We start from the raw sequence: 25620 nt of genomic DNA on the forward strand, positions 1-25620 counted from the left end.
CTGGTACCGCATGGTATGGTGTAGGAACGGTTCGGTACGGCGGCGCTTTTCCACTGCATGGAACCGAACGGTACGGCTCTGAAAAACAGTACCACCTCGATTGTGGTTCCAAGAGGTACCATAGCCCACAATCCTTTGCATGCAGTCACTACAAGCCACTGATTGGTCAGAGAATCCCACCCACCCCCTTGTTATCCCACCCACTTAACTTTAGTACTACTTTAGCGGAAAAGCAAACCATACCGTACTGTACCAAACCGTTCCAACACCGTACCATGCAGTACCAGCAGTGGAAAAGCAAACAGGGCCAAGCAGGGCCGAACCGGTACTTGCAGTGGAAAAGTGCCATATGTCTCCTTTCCTGTCCAGCACTGGTGAGTACTGCTCTGAGCGTCCCATGTGATACCAGGGAGCACTGCTCTATGCTTCCTGTGCCACACCAGGGGGCACTGCTCTGAGGTTCCTGCATCTCCTCCACTGTCTGACACTGGGGGGGGGGGGGGGACTGCTCTGAGCTTTTTGTGCGATACCGAGGGGCATTGTTGTAAACTTTGGGTCTGAGAAAGGAGGACACTTTCAGTCTCATCCTTCCTGTCCAACACCTGGGGACACTGCTCTGATCCTCCTGTATCTACTGTCTGATCCGACACTAGAGGGCACTGCTCTGAGCCTCCTGTGTCTACTTTCTGATCCGACACTAGAGTGCACTGCTCTGAGCCTCCTGTGTTTACTTTCTGATCCGACACTAGAGTGCACTGCTCTGAGCCTCCTGTGTTTACTTTCTGATCCGACACTAGGGGGCACTGCTCTGAGCCTCCTGTGTTTACTTTCTGATCCGACACTAGGGGGGCACTGCTCTGAGCCTCCTGTGTCTACTTTCTGACCCGACACTAGGGGGCACTGCTCTGAGCCTCCTGTGTCTACTTTCTGATCCGACACTAGGGGGCACTGCTCTGAGCTTTTTGTATCTTCCTTTCATACAACCCCTTTTGGGGAACCCAAAAGAGGCTAACCACATTGCATCTTTTTTTTTTTTTTTAAGCAAAGCAAATTTACACAGAACGCATTCCAGGACGTGGTCACTGTACTGGGCCACTAGTGAGCATTTGAGGCAGGCTCCAGGCCCACGTCTACAGATAGCTGCAGACTGGAGAATTCCTTGGCCAATTTTAATTGGCCCAGTACAGATATGGCTTCCTGGAGAAAAATGGAAACTGGAAATAACATTTGAGTGATGCTCTGCGTGGCTCCAGGTCATTACCAGAGAAACTCTCCACCAATAGGGACAAGGAGGTTATCAAAACCTGGAACAGAGTTTAAACCATCCCTATTTAAAATAAAAAAAAAAATCCAGTTACACAGTTTGGAATTGATTTGTAATCCTTCATGTGGGCACCTCTGTGGTGTGAAATTGGGGGGGGGGGAACAAATGCAAATCCAATATTCAGTATACTGGTCTTTTTTTTCTTCATCCGGATTGAGTGTCTTCATAACAAAGTGATGAGACGGGCTGATGGATACTTCTTGTGGAAATGATTTTCTATGCTGTTCTGGCACCGCGCTCATTCTCAGCTCGTCCAAAACTGTTGTCAGTGCCGAAGACGATAAAACAAGACTCAGAGGGCAGCAGAATCACATTATAAGGGACTTTGTTTATTCTGAGCAGAGCTGGGATAGCCGGGGCGGATTTATTTACACATCAGCAAAGTATAAATAGGACGCAGGGAGCCCCCTCTCAGCATCTCGAAGTCTATGGGATTGTCAGGTCAGGGGGCACCCTTCCCACACGTATTGTCCAGCTGTGGTGGATTCATTGGTGGGGAAAGGGAATTCTCCCAAGAGGGCCATCCACAGGGGCCGGTAGATGGAGGGGAGAGGGGGCCAAGGGCTTATAAGCCTGAGGATGAGTGTGATGGGAAGACAGGTCCGTTTTCCTGGAGAGAGAAGAAACCAAGCAAATTAAAGCTGAAGTATTCTGTATGGGGGCAACAAGATAAACACCAAACATTCTTTTCTGGATCAACACGGAGCTCTTATCCAACTGTTCATACAAAGCCTGTGGTTTCCAGACCAGATACATCCTAAATATAGAACCATTTATCCAACTGTCCATCCAGAGCCTGTGGTTTACAGACTGGATACATCCTAAATATAGGACTATTTATCCAACTGTCCATCTGATTTATAGACCATCAGATACATCCTAAACAAAGCCATTTATTTGCACTATAAACCAGAGGCTCTGGATGGACAGTTGGATAAATGGTTCTATATTTAGGATGTATCCGGTCTATAAACCAGAGGCTCTGGATGGACAGTTGGATAAATGGTTCTATTTTTAGGATGTATCCGGTCTATAAACCAGAGGCTCTGGATGGACAGTTGGATAAATGGCTCTATATTTAGGATGTATCCGGTCTATAAATCAGAGGCTCTGAGTGGACAGTTGGATAAATGGTTCTATTTTTAGAATGTATTTGGTCTATAAACCAGAGGCTCTGGATGGACAGTTGGATAAATGGTTCTATTTTTAGGATGTATCCGGTCTATAAACCAGAGGCTCTGGATGGACAGTTGGATAAATGGTTCTATTTTTAGAATGTATTTGGTCTATAAACCAGAGGCTCTGGATGGACAGTTGGATAAATGGTTCTATTTTTAGGATGTATCTGATCTATAAACCAGAGGCTCTGGATGGACAGTTGGATAAATGGTTCTATATTTAGGATGTATCTGGTCTATAAACCAGAGGCTCTGGATGGACAGTTGGATAAATGGTTCTATATTTAGGATGTATCTGATCTATGAACAAGAGACTTTGGGTGGACAGTTTGATAAATCCCTCTATATTTAGGCTGCTGTCTATCTAGAACATTTTGTACAGGCTCAGCTGCACTACCCTATGTGGAGTGACATTTTTGGCCATATGGTATTAACAGTAGGGAACATCATTAAGCTACAAGTTTGCAGCGTCTGAATAAAATACACAGCAGCACACCAGGGAAAGGTCCCATCTGGGTTGCAGGCTCCTCATAGCCGGCATTCAACATTTCACACCCCTCTGACTATATGGTGCATCCATGCGATCGCCTGCCATAGCCCCTCCCCCCAGAGCATTGAATCTAAGGGGCAGCCTTCAGCCTGGATGACTTTGCATTTCCTCATTCTGATGGGAGGACATGTGTTTCTTATGTCACGGTGACATTTAACTGCTTCAGAGTCAGCAACCAAATTCCCAGCCAACTAAAAATGAAATCTTTTATTATGGATATAAATTCTGGATGCTCTTGTTTGTGAGGGTGGGTCCATGCAAAGCTAATATTGTGGTATATGCTGGTGAGATCGGCTACCAGATAGCTTCTTCTGGCCCTGGGGACGATCAGCTACATACACACACACACACATATATATTTATTACACACACACAGGTTTAGAGTTGGCATCACTGGGCTGCGCTGTCACCGAAAGCTTATGGTCACTGTCAGTTGACAGTAAGAGAGGCCACTCAACCCTGGATCCAGTGAAAATACTCAGCCAATGGAGGACTTCCCTTACTCTGAACTGCCTTGATCTATTAGGTGTGTTTTATTTAAGAGGGGAGAGCTGTACTGATGGAGGGGGTGGGGAGCTGTGCTGTTGAAGGAAATCTGTAATAATGGGGGGGGGGGGGGGGGGTGGGGGTCAGGGAAGAGTTGGGCGTGACTTTGGGGAGGCAAGTCATTTTTTGCCATCATCTGTTGTGACCTGTGAATCACATGCCTCTGACCCCTGCGTGTCACACCCCCCTGACCCCTGCACTTTGAGTTACAATCTCCTGTGCATAAAATACTTCTGACCCCTGCGTTCTGTGCATTACACACACACTTGACCAATGGCTCCGTCTCTTAAAGTGATTGTAAAGGCTCGATGTTTGTTATTTTAATAAAAAAAAAAAAAAAAAAAAAAAAAATGTTCTACTTCCCTCTGAGCAGTTGGTTTTGCACAGGGCAGCCCAGATCCTCCTCTTCTCGGGGTCCCTCTTCAGCTCTCCTGGCCCCTCCCTCCTGTTGAGTGCCCCCACAGCAAGCAGCTGGCTATGGGGGCACCCAAGCTGAAGCTCCCTCTGTCCATTCAGACACAGAGCCGCAGTTCAGCCCCACCCCCTCTCTCCTCATAGGCTGAGTTTGATGGACAGCAGCGGGAGCCAATGGTACCGCTGCTGTGTCTCAGCCAACCAGGAGGGAGAGTCGAGAGGGGACTCCCTTAAGTATTAGGGGGGCTGCTGCAAACAGAAGGCTTTATATTTTAATGCATAGAATGCAGAAACCTTCTGCCTCTACAACCAAAGTAAGTTTGACCCAATTCCATGCCACATGCTTAATTCTCCAGGGGTGCGCCACTCAATACCGTAGTAAACTCTGCTAAATATTTTTTGTTTTGGCCCCCCCCCCCCCCCCCCAGGTAGGTTATGCCATTAAGTACTAGTATGCACAGCAGACTTCCCTATCAAAAGGTGCCCCCCAGCTCTGCTTTGAGATCGATCTAGCTGGCCCCCAGCGCTTCCATCTTCTCCTGGTTCCTGTGCCTTCGGTCCTTTGATAGGCACATCACATCACCGCAGCACAGATCAGGGCTGTTAATATTCGCTAAGCTGCGCATGAGCTGACAGGCAGGAGGAAGCATTTATGGCAGAAGAGACCAATAGGATCTCTTCCGTCCAATTCCCTGCCTATCAGCAACTTGCCTTTACTTCCATTTTAATCTTTTTCTTCTGGTTTACCAAGCCTTACCACATCCAAGAAAAAAACAAAAAATCCTCATCTATGGCCCTGCCAAGCGCTCACACCGCCACTCCACCTTCAATAGGAAACTCGCTGACACTTTCTATGACCTCTGTCTCCCGGAAGGGTAACCAAGCTTTATGTATTTTTCAGGGCTGAAATCTTCCATGCTCCCCTTTGGTAATTAATCTCAGCGGTTTCAATACTTCCTGAAAAAAAAAAAAGATGCTGCAAAAGGACAAGGCAGGAGTAGAAGTGAAATGATAGAACTTGCCGGCAATCTTAAACACTTAATCCAAACCGCCCACCCGCATTGTTCGCTACAGACGGGCGATGGCTAAAGATTGCCAGCGATTCTCAGCGATGTCATTTCACTCCAATCTCGTGTCCTTTGCCACATCTATTTTTTTTGAGGAAGTATTGAAATGGAGGAGATTAGTTACCAGCGGGGAGCATTTTTGTTTGGACTCTTCCATCACTGAAATACGTAAAGTGTGTTTATCTATCCCTGACAAAAGGGTAATAAGAAGGGTGAGGGCGTTTCCTAATAGTAGGAGTAATCAAAGTAAGATTAATAAAAACATGGAAATGTATTCCTATACCTTTCCAGATGACGGCCTCTTAAAAAGTTTGCAGCTATCTGTAACAGTAATCACATGACTGGGAGCCGGTGGAACGGGCTTCTGGTCATGGCGGTGTATATACGGAGACATTGATTGTTTAAACACCACCATAATAGGAGGAGGGCAAATTTCCACTGACCACCAATGTAGATGGGTTCTTTTCCACTAACCATTAGAGTAAGTCTCCATTTACACTGGTATGACTTGTCAGGCGACTTGGTCAGCCTGACAAGTCACGCACCGTCGCATCCCATAGTGTAGTACAGGACCGGTTCTAATAGGAGTGACACAAGTCGCTCCGACTTAGAAAAAGGTTCCTGTACTACTTCGGGGCGACCTGGAGCAACTTGCATAGACATTCATTTTACAAAGTCCGTGTAAGTCGTGCCAAAGTCATGGTGCACGGGACTTCACAGGTCGCCCCCTAAGTCGGATCGCCGTAGTGTGAACCGACGCTAAGGGTTTAAATTTCAACTGACCACCAACGTATGTGGGTTCTTTTCCTCTGACTATTAGTGGTCAGTTGAAATTGAAACGCTTACTCTAATGGTTAGAGGAAAAGAACCCAAGGGTTTAAATTTCAAATGACGACCAATGTATGTGGGTTCTTTTGCTCTCACCATTAGAGTAAGGGTTTCAATTTCAACTGACCACTGATAGTCAGAGGAAAAGAACCCACATACATTGGTGGTCAGTTGAAAATTGAATTTGAAAAATGAAAGAGTAAGGGATTTTAACTGACCACCAATGTATGTGGGTTCTTTTCCATGGACCATGATTTGGGGAGCCGTGTCATCTGCTGGTGTTGGTCCACTGTGTCTTATCAAGTCCAAAGTCAACGCAGCCCTCTAGAGCACTCCATGCTTCCCCCCCTGCTGACCATCTTTATGGAGATGCAGATTTCATTTTCCAGCAGGACTTGGCACTGCCCACACTGCCAAATCTACTAATACCTGGTTTAACCCTTTTACTGCCAGGTCCATACGGCCCTACAGCACTGCTTGCAGCTGGCCAGGTCCATACGTCGTACGGACCTAATTTCTCCCCCTGCTATAAGTTCACGGTCACTTCAGACTCTGCTGAACAATTCTATAACTCTGATCAGCAGATTACAATTCACTGATCAGAGTTATTAACCTCATATGTGACCTCACCCCCCCCCCCCACACACATGCCGCTGCTTCCCTGTCCCCAGCCTCTCCACCTCCCGCCACTCCCTGTCACCTGAAACTACCCACCCTCTTTTCCTATCCCCTTCACCCCCCCCTAGCACCCTTCCTGCCCCCTCAGCACTGATTTCCTCCCCCCCCATACCCAATCTGACCCTCCGTTGCAAACCTGATCCCTTGCAGCTACCTTTAGAAGCCGGCATCCCTCCTCTGCCGCTCCCACTGGCTTCAGGTGCTGCTGGGGCTTGGGCGGAATCACAGAATGTCCCACCCGTACCGGCCCCTGCACCCCCCCATCCCTCCTGCCACCTGCTGACCGGCACTGTGTGTCCAGTCAGCTGTCATGCTGAGCAGAGGGGGGGGGGGGGGGGGGTGCTGGTGAAGCCACTGACAGCTCGGATGATTACTGAGTTTTTACTATGTATCAGACTGTCAGTCAGTTTGTAGGAAGAATCCTTATCCATTCACAGACTCCTTATTCATTCATGTAAAGTGCTGCAGAGAAATGGACTTTTAAGTCCCGTTCTCTGTCTTAAAAAAAGAGATATGGGGGTCTGTTAAGACCTCTGATATCTCAAAGACCCCCCCCCCCTCCCCAAAAAAAAACAACACACATGGACTGGACTCTGTCAAGCAGATCTGCCTGCCTCAGCGAGGGATCTCTGTTGATGCAGAATGGGCGTGGACACAGCCCGCTGTTCTCTGCACGGCCCGATTTGCTAGATGGATGGGGAATGGGATCCCCATTCATCTGTTTTTATTGAACTTGGATTGAACGCAGACGGGTGTAAACGGATACAGTGCCTTGCAAAAGTATTCGGCCCCCTTGAACTTTGTGACCTTTTGCCACATTTCAGGCTTCAAACATAAAGATATAAAACTGTAATTTTTTTGTCAAGAATAAACAAGTGGGACAAAATCATGACGTGGAACGAAATTTATTGGATATTTCAAATTTTGTTAACAAATAAACTGAAAAATTGGGCGTGCAAAATTATTCAGCCCCTTTACTTTCAGTGCAGCAAACTCTCTCCAGAAGTTCAGTGAGGATCTCTGAATGATCCAATGTTGACCTAAATGACTAATGATGATAAATAGAATCCACCTGTGTGTAATCAAGTCTCCGTATAAATGCACCTGCACTGTGATAGTCTCAGAGGTCCGTTTAAAGCGCAGAGAGCATCATGAAGAACAAGGAACACACCAGGCAGGTCCGAGATACTGTTGTGGAGAAGTTTAAAGCTGGATTTGGATACAAAAAGATTTCCCAAGCTTTAAACATCCCAAGGAGCACTGTGCAAGCGATAATATTGAAATGGGAGTATCAGACCACTGCAAATCTACGAAGACCTGGCCGTCCCTCTAAACTTTCAGCTCATACAAGGAGAAGACTGATCAGAGATGCAGCCAAGAGGCCCATGATCACTCTGGATGAACTGCAGAGATCTACAGCTGAGGTGGGAGACTCTGTCCATAGGACAACAATCAGTCGTATTCTGCACAAATCTGGCCTTTATGGAAGAGTGGCAAGAAGAAAGCCATTTCTTAAAGATATCCATAAAAAGTGTCGTTTAAAGTTTGCCACAAGCCACCTGGGAGACACCAAACATGTGGAAGAAGGTGCTCTGGTCAGATGAAACCAAAATCAAACTTTTTGACAACAATGCAAAATGTTATGTTTGGCGTAAAAGCAACACAGCTCATCACCCTGAACACACCATTCCCACTGTCAAACATGGTGGTGGCAGCATCATGGTTTGGGCCTGCTTTTCTTCAGCAGGGACAGGGAAGATGGTTAAAATTGATGGGAAGATGGATGGAGCCAAATACAGGACCATTCTGGAAGAAAACCTGATGGAGTCTGCAAAAGACCTGAGACTGGGACGGAGATTTGTCTTCCAACAAGACAATGATCCAAAACATAAAGCAAAATCTACAATGGAATGTTTCACAAATAAACATATCCAGGTGTTAGAATGGCCAAGTCAAAGTCCAGACCTGAATCCAAACGAGAATCTGTGGAAAGAACTGAAAACTGCTGTTCACAAACGCTCTTCATCCAACCTCACTGAGCTTGAGCTGTTTTGCAAGGAGGAATGGGCAAAAATTTCAGTCTCTCGATGTGCAAAACTGATAGAGACATACCCCAAGCGACTTACAGCTGAAATCGCAGCAAAAGGTGGCGCTACAAAGTATTAACTTAAGGGGGCTGAATAATTTTGCACGCCCAATTTTTCTGTTTTTTATTTGTTAAAGTTTTAAATATCCAATAAATTTCGTTTCACTTCATGATTGTGTCCCACTTGTTGTTGATTCTTCACAAAAAAATACAGTTTTATATCTTTATGTTTGAAGCCTGAAATGTGGCAAAAGGTCAAAAAGTTCAAGGGGGCCGAAAACTTTCGCAAAGCACTGTACATAACCATTTACATAAGCCTCTCCATAGAAAACAATGGGTGATCTGCCTGGGCCCGCTTGAAAAACGAACAGGCAGACCCAATCAGTCTGCTTGTATGAAAGGGGCCTAAGGCCTTGTTCACACCGGCATTACACCGCGTACCTTTACAGGGATGCACAGGTGTTCCGTGCATCCCTGTGCAGGCAGTCCCATTGAGGTCATTTGGGATGTAGCAACCGCATGAACAGAGCCGTCGCTACCAAGTTGACATCCATGTAGGTGCGTGTGCATGTCCCTAAGCTCACACTGTCTGCATTCAGGGTCGTGCACCCACACCCTCAAGGGTGTCAGATTGGGAAAAGCAGCTATGCCTGTGTAGGCGTTGCATCCCAATTGACATAAATGGGACTACCTGTACAGGGAAGCACAGAAAACACCTGTGCGGGTAAACATGGCCCTCTATGGGCGTACATTTTAGTATGCCTCATGTGAACGATGCTTTAGTAGTTATTTAGCAATTTAATTTTGCAAGTTATGTTGTGTTTATGTGCACTATTATTGATTTTAGTGTATTTTTAGTGAAAACAGCGATATAATGAACATTTGCGCCATTATTGCAGGGCCCAAAAAAATCAGTAGCACTTTTTTTATTCTACAGGTCATGTGCTTTTAGAAAATGTATGGTTTTGGGGGTCTTTTAACCACCAGATTTTACCCCCTTCCTGACCAGGGTTTTTTTTTGCGATTTCTTACTGCGTGATTTTAACGGACATTTGCGCGGTCGTGCGATGCTGTACTCAAATTAAATTGACGTCCTTTTTTCCCCACAAACAGAGCTTTCTTTTGGTGGTATTTGATCACCTGTGCGATTTTTACTTTTTGCGCTATAAACAAAAAAAGAGCGACAATTTTGAAAAAACAATAATATTTTTCACATTTTTTTATATGAAATTCCCCCCAAAAATAAAAAAATGTAAAAATCAAAATTTAACATTTTTGGCCAATTTGTTTTTTGCTACATATGTTTGGTAAAAAAAAAAATTGCAAAAAGCGTATTTTATTTGGTTTGCGCAAAAGTTATTGCGTTTACTAACAAAGGGAAAGATTTGTCATTTTTGGTGTTTATTTTTTTTTTTTTTTAACGTGTAATGGCGGCGTTCTGCAATTTTTTTTGCGGGACTGCGACATTGCGGCGGACAGATCGGACCCTTGACTGACATTGTTGACACTTTTGGGGTTACCAGTGACATTACTGCAGTAATCAGTGCTATACATATACACTGTTACTGCAAAATGGCACTGGTAGTGAAGGGGTTAACTTTGAGAGGGAGGGGTTATGTGTGTCCCTAAGGGCGTGATTCTTACTGTGATTGGCTGTGGCTTGAAGTGTAGGAACAATGATCAACGGTCCTACATATTAGAACCGTATGATCACGGTTTCTACACAGGGGAGAATGACAGGCGGCTTGTTTACATCAGCCGCCTGACTTTCTCCCTCTGCACCGACGATCGGCGAGTGACCGGCGGACATCGGGTCCGCCGGTCACACGCACGGACTTGCTGGGGAACGAGCCGGGGCTGGAGCGCGCCTCCGATGGCGCGCGCTCGCCCGCTATTGGCTCCCAAGCAAGTGACAGGCTAGTGACGTACCGGTACATCACTTTGCCTGGGCTGACTGCCGACGTATATTGTCGTGCGGCGGTCAGCAACCGGTTAAAAAACTCTGAAAGAGGTTTTGGGGGTCTTTTATAAACTCTGAAAGCTGTAAAAACGGAAAACCTCCAGGTTTTTAGAGAAATTTTTGCGTATGTCCGATTTTCACTATTTCTCAAAAAGGTGCAAAATAAAAAATGTACAGATATTTGTTTATTTATTAACTCAATACAGGTTTAAGTCTGCAGACATTGCATGCATGCATGTTGCACAGACTGTATGGTTGAATTTGCGTCCCATTCGGACCAAACTCGTGCAGGACCCTTTTTTTTTGTCCGCAGAATCGGGACTTTATGGGTGTTCACACCCATGCAATTCGATTCCTGCCCGAAATCACAGTTTGCACTGCAATTCGTGTCATTAACTTTGTATTGACACCCGCAGCAGTTCGCAGAGGGCATTGTGAACTGCTGGCAATTCAGGTACGATGCGGGAACCCGCACTGGATTCACAGGGCTTCCCCGCATGGCACCAGTGTGAACTGGTGAGCCTGAGGCGACTTTTCAAATTCTGAAAGCTGTAAGTGAAAAATGGTAACCTCGGGATTTTTAAAGTAAATTGTTTTTATTTACAGTTTCGCATACATTCAGTTTTCACCATTTCACGAAAAAAAAGGTACAATTTAACCACTTTAGCCCCGGAGGATTTGGCTGCTCAATGACAAGGCCCTATTTTGCGATTCGGCACTACGTGACTTTAACGGACAATTGCGCGGTCGTGCGATGCTGTACTCAAATTAAATTGACGTCCTTTTTTCCCCACAAATAGAGTTTTCTTTTGGTGGCATTTGATCACCTGTGCGATTTTTATTTTTTGCGCTATAAACAAAAAAAGAGCGACAATTCTGAAAAACAATATTTTTCACATATTATATGAAATTCTCCAAAAAAAAAAAAAAAAAAAAAAAAAAAAAAATGTTAAAATCAAAATTTAACATTTTAGGCCAATTTGTGTTCTGCTACATATTTTTGGAAAAAAAAAAAAAATCGCAATAAGCGTATTTTGATTGGTTTGCGCAAAAGTTATTGCGTTTACTAACTACGGGAAAGATTTATGTCATTTTTATTGTTTTTAACTAGTAATGACGGCATTCTGCGATTTTTTTTGCGGGACTGCGACATTGCGGCGGACGGATCGGACCCCTGACTGACATTTTTGATACATTTGGGGGTACCAGTGACATTTCTACAGTAATCAGTGCTATAAATATGCACTGTTACTGTAAAAATGACACTGGCAGGGAAGGGGATAAACTTTACTGGTGATCAAGGGGTGACGTGTCTCCCTAGGGGTGCGATTCTGTCAAGGGGCGTGGCTTGTGAAGTAACCACAGAGACATGCGATCCTATATAGCAGGATCACATAGCCTCTGATCACTTCAGGGAGAATGACAGATGGCTGTGTTTACATCAGCCGTCTGTCTTTCTCCCTCTGCTGCGGGAGGTCGCGAGTGGGCGGCGGCCATCGGAGCCGCCGGTTACACGCGCTGGCTCCCCAGGGAACGAGCAGGGGCAGGAGTGCGCCGCCGGCGGTGCGCGCTCGCCCCCTACAGTCTCGTGGGCGAGCGACGTAGAGCTACTTTCATTTGCCTGTAAGCCGCAGTGCCGCAATAAATGTACGGTGGGCGGGCCGGAAGTGGTTAAAATGTACAAATATTTGTTAGACTATTTAACAACTCAATACAGTTTTACTTTTATATTTAGTAGGAATTTTTGTACATTTTGCCATGTATGAAACCACTATTAACCACTTAAGCCCTCGGAGGATTTGGCTGCTCAAAGACCAGGGCCTATTTTGCGATTCGGCACTGCGTGATTGTAACGGACAATTGCGCGGTCGTGCGACGCTGTACCCAAATGAAATTGATGTCCTTTTTTCCCAACAAACAGGGCTTTCTTTTGGTGGCATTTGATCACCTGTGCGATTTTTATTTTTTGCGCTATAAACAAAAAAAGAGCGACAATTTTGAAAAAAAAAAACAACAATATTTTTCACATTTTATTATATGAAATTCTCAAAAAAAAAAAAATGTAAAAATCAAAATTTTTTAACATTTTAGGCCAATTTGTTTTCTGCTACATAGTTTTGGTGAAAAAAAATAAAATTAATCGCAATAAGCGTATTTTGATCGGTTTGCACAAAAGTTATTGCGTTTACTAACTACGGGAAAGATTTGTCATTTTTATAGTTTTTTTTTTTAAACTAGTAATGGCGGCGATCTGCAATTTTTTTTGCGGGACTGTGACATTGCGGCGGACAGATCGGACCCCTGACTAATATTTTTGACACTTTTGGGGGTACCAGTGACATTACTGCAGTAATCAGTGCTATACATATGCACTGTTACTGTAAAAATGACACTGGTAGGGAAGGGGTTAACAGTGGGTTAAATGTATCCCTAGGGGCGTGATTCTAACTGTGGGGGGGGCGTGGCTTGTGATGTAACCACAGAGACATATGATCCTATATAGTAGGATCGTACAGTCTCTGCAGTTAAATCAGGGAGAACGACAGACGGCTTTATTTACATCAGCCGCCTGCCTTTCTCCCTCTCCAGCGGGAGATTGCAAGTGGCCGGCGGATATCGGAGCCACCGGTCACTCGCACGGGGAGGTAAGTGAACGAGCGGGAGCGCGCCTCCGGCGGCGCGCGCTCGTTTGCCCCCGGCGGTGCGCGCTCGCCCCCTAGAGGCTCGTGGGCAAGCGAGGTACTCCTACGTCACTTTTCCAAGGAGGGGCTGACCGCCGCAGTAAATATACTGACGGCGGTCGGCAAGTGGTTAATAATTTTAGTGTTTTTTTTAAGAAAATATTGGTTTGATAAACATTGGCGCAAATATCGTGGTGCCTTAAAAATCAGTAGCACCTTCTTTTTAATTTTACTGGCTATGTGCTTTCAGAAAATATATAATTTGGGGGGGATCTTTTACAAACTCTGAAAGCTGTAAGTGAAAAAGGAAAACCTCCAGATTTTTTGAGAAAATTTTTCGGTTACGTCCGATTTTCACTATTTCTCAAAAAGGCGCAATTTAAAATGTACAAATATTTGTTATTTATTAACTAAATACAGGTTTAGCTTTTATATTTAGTAGCAATTTAGCAGTAATTTTGTAGATTTTGCTGTGTATCTGCTATAAATGATTTTAGTGTATCTTAAGCTAAAATATTGATTTGGTAAACGTGCGCAAATATTGTGGGGCCTTAAAAATCAGTAGCACCTTCCTTTTATTCTACTGGTCCTCTGCTTTCAGAAAATATATGTTTTTTTTTTTGGGGGGGGGGGGGGGGGAATTCTTCACATTTTTGCATACGTTCAATTTTCACCATTTTGCAAAAAGGCGCAATACCAACAATGGGGCATGTTACCTCCCACTGACACCAATGATGGGGCACGTTTCCTCCCACTGACACCAATGATGGGGCACTATTCCTCCCACTGACACCAATGATGGGGCACTATTCCTCCCACTGACACCAATGATGGGGCACCATTCCTCCCACTGACACCAATGATGGGGCACCATTCCTCCCACTGACACCAATGATGGGGCACCATTCCTCCCACTGACACCAATGATGGGGCACTATTCCTCCCACTGACACCAATGATGGGGCACTATTCCTCCCACTGACACCAATGATGGGGCACTATTCCTCCCACTGACACCAATGATGGGGCACTATGCCTCCCACTGACACCAATGATGGAGCACTATTCCTCCCACTGACACCAATGATGGGGCACTATTCCTCCCACTGACACCAATGATGGGGCACTATGCCTCCCACTGACACCAATGATGGGGCACTATTCCTCCCACTGACACCAATGATGGGGCACTATTCCTCCCACTGACACCAATGATGGGGCACTATTCCTCCCACTGACACCAATGATGGAGCACTATTCCTCCCACTGACACCAATGATAGGTCACCATTGCATCCCACTGACACCAATGATGGGGCACTATTCCTCCCACTGACACCAATGATGGGGCACTATTCCTCCCACTGACACCAATGATGGGGCACTATGCCTCCCACTGACACCAATGATGGAGCACTATTCCTCCCACTGACACCAATGATGGGGCACTATTCCTCCCACTGACACCAATGATGGGGCACTATGCCTCCCACTGACACCAATGATGGGGCACTATGTCTCCCACTGACACCAATGATGGGGCACTATTCCTCCCACTGACACCAATGATGGGGCACTATTCCTCCCACTGACACCAATGATGGGGCACTATTCCTCTCACTGACACCAACTATGGGACACTATTCCTTCCACTGACACCAATGATGGGGCACGTTTCCTCCCACTGACACCATCAATGGGGCACGTTTCCTCCCACTGACACCAACAATGGGGCACGTTTCCTCCCACTGACACCAACAATGGGGCACGTTTCCTCCCACTGACACCAATGTTAGGCCCCCCCTAAAGTCTGAAGGACAGTAAACTGGCTCTTTGTTTACAGTGTGGAGACCCCTGGTATATACATGGTTACATGTCCCACAAGCCTTTGCTGTTCACGCTGCTGCAGGGGAAGGCAGTTGTGCTGTTTGAGTCAATAGTAAAGATCACCGGCTGTGCCATCACATCCCCCGTATAGTTCTGAGAACTACGGGAAGGCCTTCAAACTACAGGAATCCGCCGCTAAGGCTCAGTGTTATGCAGCCAGAAGTCCCTACTAAGCTATTGGTGGATGTGATAAGTCAGGACCCCCCTCCAAAAATGAAGACAATCGGTTACATGAAACCCTCCCCCCTAGCCTCTTACCCGAGCGTCGTAACTCAGGACGAATGGCGGGATCTCAATCTGGTCAGGCGGGATGGCGGTGAAGAGCTGGTGCAGGCTTTCCACTTGGTGGACTCGGTCCTTCAGTCCGGACACTGTGAATGTGGTGAAGAACCAGGTGGAGACCTGAAGGGGGAACCAAAAAAAAGGTGATTGATAGAGCGTGATGACAGCAGGGGGCGACATTAATAGTCAGGTACCTGGGGACTCCTTTATCAAGGCGATCTATGACCCAGATCTACTGAACCACCAATCACATTCAGGGTCTGTACACCTGCTGTGCCCATTATGAGGGGTTCCCACCATCCCTGTGCTGAGTCCCCAGGTCTGTACACCTGCTGTGCCCATTATGAGGGGTTCCCACCATCCCTGTGCTGAGTTCCTGGGTCTGTACCACTTGCTGTGCCCATTATGAGGGGTTCCCACCATCCCTGAGCCCATTATGAGAAGGAAAAGGCATTCAGTGATGGGTGGAATACTCCACCTAGGTGCAGTCACATCTTACTGGTGCAGGATTTGGCCAGGCTATGAGGGGCAGAAGAGGAAGGCTGGGGGGGGGGGGGCTCCTCTATCCAGCGGCACACAGCTGTTATCAAGATGTTGATCCAGAGTGACGGAATATTTCCCCGTACCGCCGCCATCCTCTTAGAGAGACACGGTCACCAACAAACGCGGATAAAAGCACAGAAATTCGAGTATTTTAAATGCCCGATTGCAGTTGATTTCCTTTACATTTTATTCACTTGTAATGTGCCTGAGCTCTGCGCAGCCTTCTCCTCGGCGTCTAACTTCTGTCTATGCTGGCCCAGCTCCTGCACCCCCTTCTGAGTGGCTAGCTACTGTCTGTGATGACCCAGCGCTTCTACCCTCCCCCCCCCCCCCTTCTGAGTGTAGCTACTGTCTGTGCTGGCCCAGCTCCTCCACCCCTCCTCCTGACCGTGTCTAGCTACTGCCTGTGCTGCCCCTCCTCCACCCCCTCTTCCCTTCTAAAATGTCTAGTTGCCTGTGCTGGCCCAGCTTCTACCCCCACCTCCCTTCAGAGTGTATCAAGGTACTGTTTGTGCTGGCCGCGTCAGCATTATGGTTGCCCTTAAAAGGGCCAACTACTATATAAATTGTGTGCAGGGACTAAACCACACCCCCTCCACTGAAACGCATTCAAACGGTGGGCATGGCTTAATTGCACCAACAGTGGGAGGATAAATATCAGCGACTTCCGGAGTGCGCCACGCACACCGCGCAGACTTTGGGAGTGTGCCACGTACAGAGTCCAGGGTTGAGTTCAAAAGCCCTGGGTGCAAGGGCCACATAAAATGGCCTGGCGGGCTGGATATGGCCCGCGGGCCTTGTGTTTGACACACATGTTCTAAACCAGGCATGTCCAACCTGCGGCCCTAGGGCCACATGCGGCCCAGGACCCCAGGCAATGCGGCCCACTACCCCTGCCAATTTTTTTTTTTTTGCTGGGGAGGAAGGAAGTCAGGTCGGGGGCATGGCCACGGCGGCTTCCAACTAACGGTAGGCAGAGGCTGCCTTGAAGGGGAGGGGGGGGGGGGGCAGCATGTGCAGTGTTTTTGACTCTTACCACCATGACCACTTCAAATCACTGAAGTGGTCATGATGGTTAGAGTGTTTCTTTAATATCTCTCAGAAGAAGTAATCCTCTGTATACTGATTCCATTTCAATTCATCATCCTCTAGTTGTGTTAAATTAGTGCGGGGGGTGCGGCGGCGTGGCGGCATTTTATTACTTATATACCTTAACTATAGTATATATTTTATATGCGGCCCGAGAAAATTTCTCTACACTCAATGTGGCCCAGAGAAGCCAAAAGGTTGGACACCCATGGTCTAAACTGAAACCTGTAAGAGCTTTTACAGCACCACCTATGGACCGTTTTGGGTACAGTAGTATTTTTTTCTTTTTTGCAATTATGCAGGCGTGCGCAATTTTAGGGCTTGCTTTTTTTGTAGTGTAGTTTTAATAATAAGTAGAACCCGATGGGCAGATTTGCCCATGGTCTCCCTTGGGCCTCGTTTACACTTGCAGTTTTGGGGGGGGGGGGGGGGGGAGTAAAAACAAGTGGCTGAGATAGATCGATTAAAATTCAGCCAGTTCCTGCAGAACTGGACGATATTCAATCCGTCTATGGCCGGCTGAAACCCACATGCAGCAAAAAATTGGATTTTTGTCTCACCATAAAATCCATTTCTCTGATGTTCATTGACGAACACAGCACCTGATGATCTTAATCATTGGGTTATACTGCCCCCTACAGGAGCAGAACACTAGGCAGAAAAAAAAAAGCTTGACTACACCTATGGGCAGTCCCAGGGGGTATACACCCACTCTGAGCTATAGGCACTCCGTTTTGTTACAAGCCGTGTCAGAAGAAATCCAACTCCACAGAGGGGTGGGGGGCTGTGTCCATCTATGAACATCAGAGAATGGATTTTACGGTAAGTCAAAAATCCAATTTTCTCTTTCATTGACAGACGCAGCTCCTGATCTTAACCGTTGGGATATCCCAAAGCAGTGTTAAACATGAGGGGCGGGCACAGCGAAAAGAAACTCCCAAGGCTAACTATAGCCAACCAGGTAAACAGGAGCTCAACCAAAACTGGAGCTGAAAAAAAACAATACACCCTCAATGAGGGGCAAGTCCTCTAAACCAGTGGTCCTCAACCCTGGCCTACAGGGCCCACTAACAGGCCAGATTTGCAAGATAACTGAAATCCATCCCAGGTGATATAATTTGCTGCTCAGTGATTGCCGTACTGTCTGCATCTCCCCAAGGTAATACTTAAAATCTGGCCTGTTAGTGGGCCCTGAGGACCGGAGTTGAGGACCACTGCTCTAAACAGCAGCCTGCAACAACCAGGTAGCCACCTTGCAAACCTGCGTCACTGATGCCTGATAACGGAAGGCCCAGGGCGCCCTAGTAGAATGCACCGTAATAGGGAAAGGAGGAACCTTAATTGAAAAGGCTTCAAACACCGTCAGCCTGATCCATCTGGAAACAGTCGCAGCAGAAGCGGCCAACCCTTTCTGAGGTCCGTTCATGAGCACAAATAAAAAAAGAGTCCGACTTCCTAAAAAAGACTCCGTAACTTCCAGGTACACCCCTAATTGCCCGAACCACAGCCAAGGACTGCAAGGCAATTTCCTTAGGATGTTTTGGCCTGGGACACAAGGAAGGCAACCAAGACAACACAATGTCTTCATTCAAAGAGACGACCTTTAGAAGGAACGACGGACAAGGGCGAAGAACCACCTTATCTCTGTGAATCACCAAGTAAGGTAAAACGACAAGACAATGCCACCAGCTCCGACACCCTGTGCGCAGAAGTTATTGCCACCAAAAAGGCCACCTTTTGGGACAACGTAAGCAGGGGAACTTTACTAAGATTTTCAAAAGGAGGTTTCTGGAGGACTGAAAGCACCAAATTGAGGTCCCAAGGTGGCAATGGAGACCACACCGGAGGAGCCAAGTTTCAAACTCCCTGGATCAAAGTACGCACCAAGGCAAGTGTGGCCAATGGTCGAAGAAGACCGCCAAGGCCGGGACCTTACCCTTGATAGTACTCAAGGCCAAGCGCTGCCCAACCCTTGGAGGAAGGTCAAGATCTGAGCCACTGAAAAGGAGCGAGGATGAACCCCAATACTCACACCAGGCAATGTACGACTTCCATGCAAAAAAAATTTTTGCTCCTCCCCCTTACTTTTACTGTGAGAAAGTTCAATTTAAAAAAAAAAAAAAATATTGAACTTCACTTCCTACGATCCCAGGAGGCATTGAGTTACTAAGTAAACATGCATGAAGCAAGATGAAGCACTTGCGAAGAACAGACACATAGATGACTATCGTGGTCAGCTGCCAGAAAAAAAGAGGCAGGCAGATATCTGCTGCATGTGCACAAATGCGCCGCCGGGCACTGCCAGGTCCTAAATAAATGGCAGAGAGTGGCAGTGTATCTAAGCACGCGGGACCCCTCTTAGTGGGCACAGATGGGAAGTCTGGCAGAGAGATCTTGGCATCCGAAGTCCAAAAGAATCCAATTATGGGGATTTGACTCCCCAGCCTCCAGGAACTAAAACATTTTTGGGTGGAATGGCCCATGAACATACAGCGGTGTGAACTCTACATCCAGGAATCTATAAGAGACCCAAACGCAGCACAATTCAGGAGCCAACACCGCGTCTCGTTGCGCTCTACGGCTCAGCGATCCAGCGATCACAGCTGTTTTCGCTTTAACGCCACATTTCCAAGGCAGGGAGCTGCCAGCAGAGCGGGGTTGGATAAGTTGTGGTTTGGGAGAGTGCCGCTACGTCAGATTTATCTATTGATTTAGAGGTGGAGAGCTGCCAGATCTCGAGAATGTGCAGTTTTTGTTTTAATTTCTTGGCCAGGAAAGGCTGCGATTTAACTCTTCATTGCTGGAATCACATTATGGGGGTCAACGGGAGGTTTTCATTAAAAATCCTGAAACTCTGACATCAGAAAAACTAGGACATGGCCTACACCCAGGCAGTGCGGTCTACTGCTATGGCAGCTGTAACATTTCTCATGAGAGAATGAGAACAAAAATTGTCCTGTGGCAAATCAGTCAGAACTACATGGAGACCAGAAGAACACAGTGGATCTGCTCCAATGGTGGAAATCAGGGGGATTGGGGGGTTTTTATGGAGACTAGAAGAATAACATGGTGGACCAGGGTTCCATGGTGGAAACCAGCAGGATTGGGGAGTTTCCATGGAGATAAGAATGTGGTGGATCTGCTTCCATGGTGGAAACCAGCAGGATTGAGGAGTTTCCATGGAGATAAGAATGTGGTGGATCTGCTTCCATGGTGGAAACCAGCAGGATTGGGGAGTTTCCATGGAGATAAGAATGTGGTGGATCTGCTTCCATGGTGGAAACCAGCAGGATTGGGGAGTTTCCATGGAGATAAGAATGTGGTGGATCTGCTTCCATGGTGGAAACCAGCAGGATTGGGGAGTTTCCATGGAGATAAGAATGTGGTGGATCTGCTTCCATGGTGGAAACCAGCAGGATTGGGGAGTTTCCATGGAGATGAGAATGTGGTGGATCTGCTTCCATGGTGGAAACCAGCAGGATTGAGGAGTTTCCATGGAGATAAGAATGTGGTGGATCTGCTTCCATGGTGGAAACCAGCAGGATTGGGGAGTTTCCATGGAGATGAGAATGTGGTGGATCTGCTTCCATGGTGGAAACCAGCAGGATTGGGGAGTTTCCATGGAGATGAGAATGTGGTGGATCTGCTTCCATGGTGGAAACCAGCAGGATTGGGGAGTTTCCATGGAGATGAGAATGTGGTGGATCTGCTTCCATGGTGGAAACCAGCAGGATTGGGGAGTTTCCATGGAGATAAGAATGTGGTGGATCTGCTTCCATGGTGGAAACCAGCAGGATTGGGGAGTTTCCATGGAGATGAGAATGTGGTGGATCTGCTTCCATGGTGGAAACCTGCAGGATTGGGGAGTTTTTATAGAGACCAGAAGAATATGGTGGATCTGCTTCCATGGTGGAAATCAGGGGCGATTAAGGAGTTTTCATGGAGACTAGAAGAACATGGTGGAAATCAGCAGGATTGAGGAGTTTTTACAGGGACCAGAAGAACAACATGGCAGATCTGCTTTGATGGTGGAAATCAGCAGGACTGGAGAGTTTTTACAGGGACCCAAAAAAGAATATGGTGGATCTGCTTCCAAGGCAGAAATCGGGGGGAGGGGGGGGGGGGGACTGGGGTGTTTTTACAGAGACCAGAAGAAAAAATGGTGGATCTGCTTTAGTGGTGAAAGTCAGTGGGATTGGGGAAATTTTATGGAGAGCAGAAGAAGAACATGGTGGAAATCAGCAGGATTGTGGAATTTTTACCGAGACCAGAAGAACACCACGGTGGATCTGCTTCAGTGGTGAAAATCAGTAGAATTGGGCAATTTTTATGGAGACCAGAAGAAGAACATGGTGGATATGCTTCAATGGTGAAAATCTGGGGGGATTGGCAAGTTTTTTGGAGACCAGAAAAACAACAAGGAGGACCAGGTTCCGTGGTGGAAACCAGCAGGATTGGGGAGTTTTCACGGAGATAATAAGAATATGGTGGATCTGCTTCCATGGTAGAAACCAGCAGGATTGGGGAGTTTTTACAGGGACCAGAAGAACATGGCAGATCTGCTTCAATGGTGGAAATCAGCAGGATTGGGGCTTTTTTACAGGGACCCAAAGAATATGGTGGGTCTGCTTCCAAGGCAGAAATCAGGGGAGGGGGGGGGGGAGGGACTGGGGAGTTTTTACAGAGATCAGAAGAAAAAATGGTGGATCTGCTTTAGTGGTGAAAATCAGTGGGATTGGGGGAAATGTTATGGAGACCAGAAGAAGAACATGGTGGAAATCAGCAGGATTGTGGAATTTTTACAGAGACCATTAGAACAACACAGTGGATCTGCTTAAGTGGTGAAAATCAGTGGGATTGGGCAATTTTTATGGAGACCAGAAGAAGAACATGGTGGATCTGCTTCAATAGTGAAAATCAGGGGGGATTGGCAAGTTTTTTGGAGACCAGAAGAACAACAAGGTGGACCAGGTTCCATGGTGGAAACCAGCAGGATTGGGGATTTTTTATAGAGACCAGAAGAATATGGTGGATCTGCTTCCATGGTAGAAACCAGCAGGATTGGGGAGTTTTCATAGAGACCAGAAGAATATGGTGGATCTGCTTCCATGGTAGAAACCAGCAGAATTGGGGAGTTTTTATAGAGACCAGAAGAATATGGTGGATCTGCTTCCATGGTAGAAACCAGCAGAATTGGGGAGTTTTTATAGAGACCAGAAGAATATGGTGGATCTGCTTCCATGGTGGAAATTGGCGGGATTGAGGAGTTTTTACAGGGACCAGAAGAACAACATGGCAGATCTGCTTCAATGGTGGAAATCAGCAGGATTGGGGCGTTTTTACAGGGACCCAAAGAAGAATATGGTGGGTCTGCATCCAAGGCAGAAAATCAGGGGAGGGGGGAGGGACTGGGGAGTTTATACAGAGACCAGAAGAAAAAATGGTGGATCTGCTTCAGTGGTGAAAATCAGTGGGATTGGGGAAATTTTATGGAGACCAGAAGAACAACATGGTGGAAATCAGCAGGATTGGGGAATTTTTACGGAGACCAGAAGAACACCACGGTGGATCTGCTTCCATGGTAGAAATCAGGGGCAATTGGGGAGTTTTTACAGCGACCAGAAGAACATGGTGGATCAGGTACCATGGTTTTAACCAGCACGATTAGGGAGTTTGTACAGGGACCAGAAGAAAAATATGGTGGATCTGCTGCTGTGGTCTCAATCAGAGGGGATAGGGGAGTTTTTACGGAGACCAGAAGAACAATATGGTGGTGGAAATCATCTCCCAACAACCCAACTAATAGCAGTAGTTCCCGGTTCGCTTTCCAGTCAGCCTACCCACAGTATCAGTTTTCAGAGACAGGGCAAGCACTAAGATTATACTGGTAGCTCTGAACCTGGAAAGTTTTTTGTGGCAAAAATTTACCAGAATGGAGCCCGGAAGGCAACATAACATGGAAGGCACTGACCAATGAACTCTTTGCCATGGACAGCATTATGATGGATACGCACTGCATGTGTGTATTGCGGTGTACGGCCGGCTATGTCCGGGGTATTTGGAGTTAGTTTACCTTTTATTTAATAGTTGTACAGTTCCCCTGGACTCACAAACCCTATCCTGCTGTGAGAAGCCTGCAACAGCTGTATGTGCAGCAAGGATCCGGAAGGGCAGCCGGGATAATTTACCCTTTAAGGTCAATAGGCCAATAGTAAAACAGAAATAGGCATCCGGAAATTTGTCCAAACAAGGCAGTCTTCTCAGCTGCTGAAATTTCTCATTGGATAAAAGGACTGGAGGGAAGGGGGGACACCGGACGTAAGGGGGGGCACCCAGACGGGGGATACCCGACGTAAACGGGGGGGGGGGGGGGTGGGGTCACCCAGACGGGGGACAGCCGACGTAAGGGGGGGCGCAGACGGGGGACTCCCCAACCTAAGGGGGGGCACCAAGACCGGGGACTCCCCGACGTAAGGGGGGGGGCACCCAGACCGGGGACTCCCCGACGTAAGGGGGGGGCATCCAGACCGGGGACACCCAACGTAAGGGGGGGGGGCACCCAGACCGGGGAAACACCTGACATAAAGGGGGGCACCCTGACGAGGGACACCGGACTCCGATAGGGACAAACAGGTTCTATTTAATTATCATAATCTAATGACAGCCTAAGATACCAGCATTCCCTGCTCACTCCTGCACCCCTCTGCACTACCTGTCAGACGTTACTTCTGGGTTGTTTCTCGCAGTACAGAAGCATGCAGAGTAAATGGGGAATACTGGTTCCCTGCATCTGTTACACTACTCTGACATTATGCCCACTGTTTTATTTTTTTTTACTGCACCCCCCAGATCAGATCCAGCCCTGGAACACCGACTATAAAAGCCAATAGTAAGAGAGCAAACAGTTATGTATGAAGGGGGGCAAAACTGACTATGGGAGATATAGGCAACTCCTAGCGGAGACCTCAGGAATGCAAACGGACCACCCCGGCACTGATCCACTTCCATGCTTTGTGTAATCAGATTCCAACAGGAAACTGGCAGCTTCACCAGGTATTTCTGAGCAAGTCAACTAGATAAAGAACAAGCTAGATTTACCAAGACCAAAAAAAAAAAAAAAACAGACATACAGTATTTCTACATAAGAATAATGTTTGTGGGTAACATAAAATCTTCCAGGGGCTCCATGGCGCACACAATGTAAAATTATAGGAGGTGTTGACAATGGAGGATTGCTGTAATACAGGTACACTTTACCATTGTATAGGCAGAACAATGGCCGCAGTTTTACCGTACAAAAGAATGACATCATACCTTGGAGCGAAACGTCGGATGGACGAAATACAGAGCCTTCAAATTCTTTTTGTACCTGTAAAGATATATTAGTAAGATTTTACAGAAAAAAAATAAAAAAAAAAACTTACCGAAAACTGAAGATAAGATTACACATGAATAAAGGTGGGTTACTTTAACCACTTAAGCCCCGGAAGATTTTACCCCCATTCCGACCAGGGGGTATTTTGCGATTCGGCACTGCGTGAATTTAACGCACAATTGCGCGGTCGTGCGACGCTGTACCTAAACGAATTTGACGTCCTTTTTTTCCCACAAACAGAGCTTTCTTTTGGTGGTATTTGATCACCTGTGCGATTTTTTGATCACGCGCTATAAACAAAAAAAGAGTGACAATTTTGCAAAAATAGCAATATTTTTCACATTTTTTTATATGAAATTCCCCCCCAAAAAAATGTAAAAATCAAAATTTTTAAAAATTTTCGGCCAATTTATTTTATGCTACCTATGTTTGGTAAAAAAAAAAAAATCGCAAAAAGCGTATTTTGATTGGTTTGCGCAAAAGTTATCGCGTTTACTAACAAAGGGAAAGATTTTTGTCATTTTTGTTGTTTTTTTTTTTAACGCGTAATGGCGGCGATCTGCGATTTTTTTTGCGGTACTGCGACATTGCGGCGGACAGATCGGACCCTTGACTGACATTTTTGACACTTTTGGGGTTACCAGTGACATTTCTACAGTAATCAGTGCTATACATATGCACTGTTACTGTAAAAATACACTGGTAGTGAAGGGGTTAACTTTATTTGGAAGGGAGGGGCTGTGTGTGTCCCTAGGGGCGTGGTTTCTACTGTGATTGGCTGTGGCTCTAGCTGTAAGGACACTGATCAACGGATCTACATACCAGATCCGTTTTATCAGTGTCTTTGCAGCGAGGAGAATGACAGGTGGCTTGTTTACACAAGCTGCCTGCCTTTCTCCCTCTCCCCCGCCGATCGCCGAGTGACCGGCGGACATCGGGTCCGCTGGTCACACGCGCGGGGGGGGTCCGTGACCACGCGGGGGCGCGCGCTCGCTCCCTAGACCCTCACAAGCAAGCAACGTAGCCCTACGTTAGTTTGCCTGTGAGGGGCTGACCGCCGACGTAGATAGTCGTGCGGCGGTCGGCAAGTGGTTAAATGTAACGATATGGACTGTATACTAGTGATCGACTGA

General features: G+C 46.7%; 1 protein-coding gene across 1 annotated transcript in view; it reads right to left on the reverse strand.

Moving 5' to 3' along the window:
* Nucleotides 1–1632: 1632 nt before the first annotated feature.
* Nucleotides 1633–25620, reverse strand: part of GDAP2 (ganglioside induced differentiation associated protein 2) — a 69206-nt gene continuing 45218 nt past the window's right edge. Inside the window, exons 11-13 of the mRNA XM_082246972.1 lie at nt 24427–24481; nt 15457–15600; nt 1633–1934 (exon numbers count right to left, since the gene is read on the reverse strand). Coding sequence (XP_082103098.1) covers nt 1890–1934; nt 15457–15600; nt 24427–24481 — 244 coding nt within the window. The 3' untranslated portion in view covers nt 1633–1889. The remainder of the gene's footprint in view (nt 1935–15456; nt 15601–24426; nt 24482–25620) is intronic.

The sequence above is a fragment of the Pelophylax lessonae genome (genome assembly GCF_965119305.1).
Source record: "Pelophylax lessonae genome assembly, chromosome: 2".
In the NCBI taxonomy this organism is placed as follows: domain Eukaryota; kingdom Metazoa; phylum Chordata; class Amphibia; order Anura; family Ranidae; genus Pelophylax; species Pelophylax lessonae.